Source organism: Entamoeba invadens (assembly GCF_000330505.1).
Source record: "Entamoeba invadens IP1 unplaced genomic scaffold scaff_1105074726053, whole genome shotgun sequence".
In the NCBI taxonomy this organism is placed as follows: Eukaryota; Evosea; order Mastigamoebida; family Endamoebidae; genus Entamoeba; species Entamoeba invadens.
Window position 1 is genome coordinate 32,928 of NW_004443681.1, and position 4,233 is coordinate 37,160.

The window sequence follows — 4,233 nt, forward strand, 5'->3', positions numbered from 1 at the left end:
AAAACGGCTATAAAAACTGAAATACTCAGAAATTTGACAATTAATTATTATACTGAAGAAATCAATTTATTCGCATTTTTATCCAAAACAAGCCAACACATCGATGATATGAATATGGAAACACAGTTTGATTTTGACAGTGAAGATAATGTTGATGAATTTGATACAAATAACGACGAATGTCAAATAACAAAAGGGTTTGAAAATAGTATAATGTGTCCAATGGATGAAAATACAAATTTAAATCATAATCAATTTGATGATGTAAAAGTATCAGAAAAAAATATCAACTTTAACAAAAAGAACACTCACAATAATTTATGATAATTCCAGATTTATTTAATGATACTAGAACAAAAATAAAAACAAGAAAAAGAATAACTTCATTTATTACTAAAGTACATTAAGAATATGATAACCCAAAAAATTTAAACAAGTTTTGAACATTTTCTATATAACCACCACTTTGTTCATTTTCTATTTGAATACCACTTTGTACATTTTCTTTGTCCATAACAATGTTCAATTATTTTTTTATTGTCTTTTTATTTTTTTTGTTTTTTTACACACATATTGTATTTTTATTGAATACTTACATAGACTTTTTTATGAATTTACTTCATTTCATTTCAATTCAATCGTTAAACATTTAATGTTCATTTTATTCTCTCTTTTGTCTTTTTCAATTTTTTGTATTATTAGTTTATTGTTGTCAAAATACATATTTTGTTGTTTTATTTTTATTTCCTTAATTTTATTTTTTAATTTATTGTTTTTTTATAAATTTTATAATAAAAAATATATTCAATTTATCTTTATGTTAAGTTAAAAAAGTGTTTTTTCCTATATATTCACAAATTGTAAAAAGAGATAAATATTTCTCCGTTAAAACGGTGATATTTTTCACTCTTCGACAATGGTTTTATACATATGCAGCAACAATAGTATTAATAGTTTATAAGTATTGTAATTATTTCAAATATAACAAAATTTGTTATATTTTGCAAACTTATGTTTCTCCTTAAATTACAAAATGGAAAAAATATAACAAATATCAATAAGTTGTTAATTAAAATTAATTCTTTTACACAAATTAAGATTGTCATTAAATTATTGATACTTCATATCAATACACATTGAATTTAAATTAGTTATGTATTTACATATCAACTTTTAAAAAAATTAAAATTTTAATTTAATTATTCAAATATAATTATATTTAATATTTTTTGGTTCATAATTGAACAAAAAATAAACCAAATAATATATAAAGTCATTTTGGAAACCTTATTTGTTCTGTAAATTTTATTTATCGATTTTGATGATTGTTTTTTTCCTTTTTTAACAACTCAAAAAATACATTCAAAAACAATAAAAAACAACAAATTCGATATTCAACGATTCACGCTTTAAACAAAGAGGTTTATGCTTTTTTACAATAAAAAATAAAAAAAGATTATTTGGTACTCTAAACTTTTTGAATATACAAACATTTAATTTGAACGGCGTTGATAAAGGAAGGTTCTGCATAAAAGCGCCACATTTAAAAACGATTTTTATCGAAAATTCAATGGAAGTCATTTTTGATAAAATGTGCGAATTTCAACAACTTGAAGTTGTCCAGGTGTGTAAGTCTTGTACAATCAAATTTAAAACAAATTGCACAACAAAGGTGAAACGAATTATTTGCAGTGAAGCGACTTCAACTTCAATTCATATGGAAATTCCAGAGGTCCAGAATGTTTCTATTTCGCAGTGCACAACTCTGAAAATATCAAAATTGAAACTTGAGAAGTTAAATACTGAAATTTATATAAGAAATTCAAATGTTAAATTTGATGGATTTGAATCTAAAATTGATAAAATTGAATTCTACTACAGTGAAAACAAAAATGATGTATTTAGAAACGACTGCAATGAATTTTGTGGGCTGTCTAAATTTGTACCAATGTCGCTAGGCTCTGTAGTTACCAAGAACATTATCACTCAAAGTGAGTACCACAAAGACTTAGATTATGAGATGTTAATTTCGTCTTATTTTTGGGACAAGATGGGTTATACACAAAACATTTCGTATATCAACTCGACTGGAAAGTACGAGAACTATAATTCCAATGACTTAAAATATTTTGAGATCAGTGTAGAAGGACTTAGTTGTGTGTCATTAGGAGTCGTTTCAAGTACATACTATTTGTTTAAGTATTTAATGGTGGGGTGGGGGACTCCTTCTATTGGAATGGATTCTAGTGATGGATCCTTTTATTATAACGGCAATGAAATTGAAAATGAGGAACAAGTGACGTTTGGATTAGTACTTGGTAAAGTGGATATTGCCGGGTGTGGTTTTATTAAAAGCACTAATGAAGTCTTCTTCACTGTCAATGGAAAATTAATAAAAAAAAGTAAAAATAGACTTTTCGGATTTGTCTGCTGCTATCTCATACAGACAAACAAATCCAATTATGGTCAACTACGGCAAAGAACCATTTATTTACAATTTGTCGTCTTTGAATATAAATCAAAACTAATTTAACTGCTTTATTGATTAATTTTATTATATTTTATAGTTAAGAATAGCAATTCAATTAATTAAATTTAATTATTAACAATTAATTATTTAATAACATTTGATTTAAAACAAGTACTATACTTTGTGATTGATTTAATCATAAAATATAATTTAAACATATTTTAATATTGGCTATTAACTCACCTTTCACTTTTAAAACTCACTTGTCAAAAAATGACTCACTACTTCGCTTTTGACTCACTTTTATAAAAGTAACTCACTTAAAAAATAATTTACTATTTCAATGGTTTTTTAAATAATAAAATAAAATTTCTTCAAAATAATAAAATATAGTTTTAATTTAAATTACTATATAAGTATCCACTCAATCAAAAACTTGACCATTTGGGCAAATTTGCCATTAATCAAAATAATTTATATCTGGATTGTGATGAAAAAACAAAAACAAATAACATTTTGACTTACTTAAATTATTTTTGTTATTAAATTATAGTTTTCATAAATGAAAAAAATATAAAAAATCGATTAATCGATTTAAAAAAAATACTCTATGCGTTCAATAATTATATCGTTGTCAACACGAAAGATATCGCCATACAAATTCAACGAAGTGAATGTGTTGTTATACATTTGAATTTATTATATTACAATTTTAAAATTTGTATCATTTTGATTTGAACAGTCAATAAAAAATTAAATAAATAATAAATGAGTTATTTAACCAAAGATATTTGAATTAAACGAACAATATTTTAAAGTAAAAACATTGAATAATATAAAACCAAAATGATAAAAATGTTTTTCGTCATCAAGAACAATTACATACGTTTGTCATAACCCAAACAATTGGTTTAATTGTTTATTAATTACAACAATACATACAATAAAACTACGAATAACAAAGACACATTATCAATAAAGTACACTTTAACTACAAACACAACTTAATATATAAAAATTTAATCATGTAAAATGTTATGATGTCGGAATAATAACTTATTAGAGTATATGATGAACACTACATTAAACAGCTGAGTAATGTTTATAACCAAAATATCATGTAAATTTTAACAACAACACAAACAATGAAAATAATTAATTAGGTTGTATTGATTAATTTCTATGATGAAATTATTTTAATTACGTTAATTATTAAAAATGTGATTTAAAAAATGAAGTCGATTAACATATGTATAGTTTTACACATTTAAAGTTGTCTCTAAGTTGTATACCTTTTAATTAATTGAAAAAACAAAGTTAGTGCATTACAAAACCTTTGAATGTGTAAATAAAGATAAACATTTGTGTTAATTTTTTTATTGATATTTTTTTGATAAAATATTAAGAGATAAATAATTTAATTTCTGATTGGAGCTTATGTTTAATAATTGTGACATTTCGTTTGTTCAATGAAAAATCTTTAAGAATTTGTCATAGTATAATACTTTTTTTAATTTTAGTCATTGAGTCGTTATTCACAAATATAATACAGCAACTTATGTTAACAATTATAGACAAGTGTTATTTATTTTTTTTTACTTAATTATCATAATATTTTTTTTTCATCTCACAACACACAAAATGAAACCATTGTATTTCTTTAAAATCACAACAATTATGAAAGCAAAATAAAAACAAATTTAATTCTTACTTGTTGACGATTTTATAAAAAAGATTCATAAAAAATTACTGTTTACTTCACA

The 4,233-nt window shown here is 23.0% G+C and overlaps 1 protein-coding gene across 1 annotated transcript; it reads left to right on the top strand.

The window, feature by feature from the left end:
- Positions 1 to 518: 518 nt before the first annotated feature.
- Positions 519 to 2,533, top strand: EIN_320830 (hypothetical protein; the record flags this gene model as incomplete). The annotated part of the gene is made up of 4 exons (XM_004260443.1): positions 519 to 556; positions 703 to 728; positions 826 to 961; positions 1,420 to 2,533. The coding sequence occupies 4 exons, from the start codon at positions 519 to 521 to the stop codon at positions 2,531 to 2,533; spliced, it is 1,314 nt and encodes a 437-aa protein (XP_004260491.1).
- Positions 2,534 to 4,233: the final 1,700 nt, after the last annotated feature.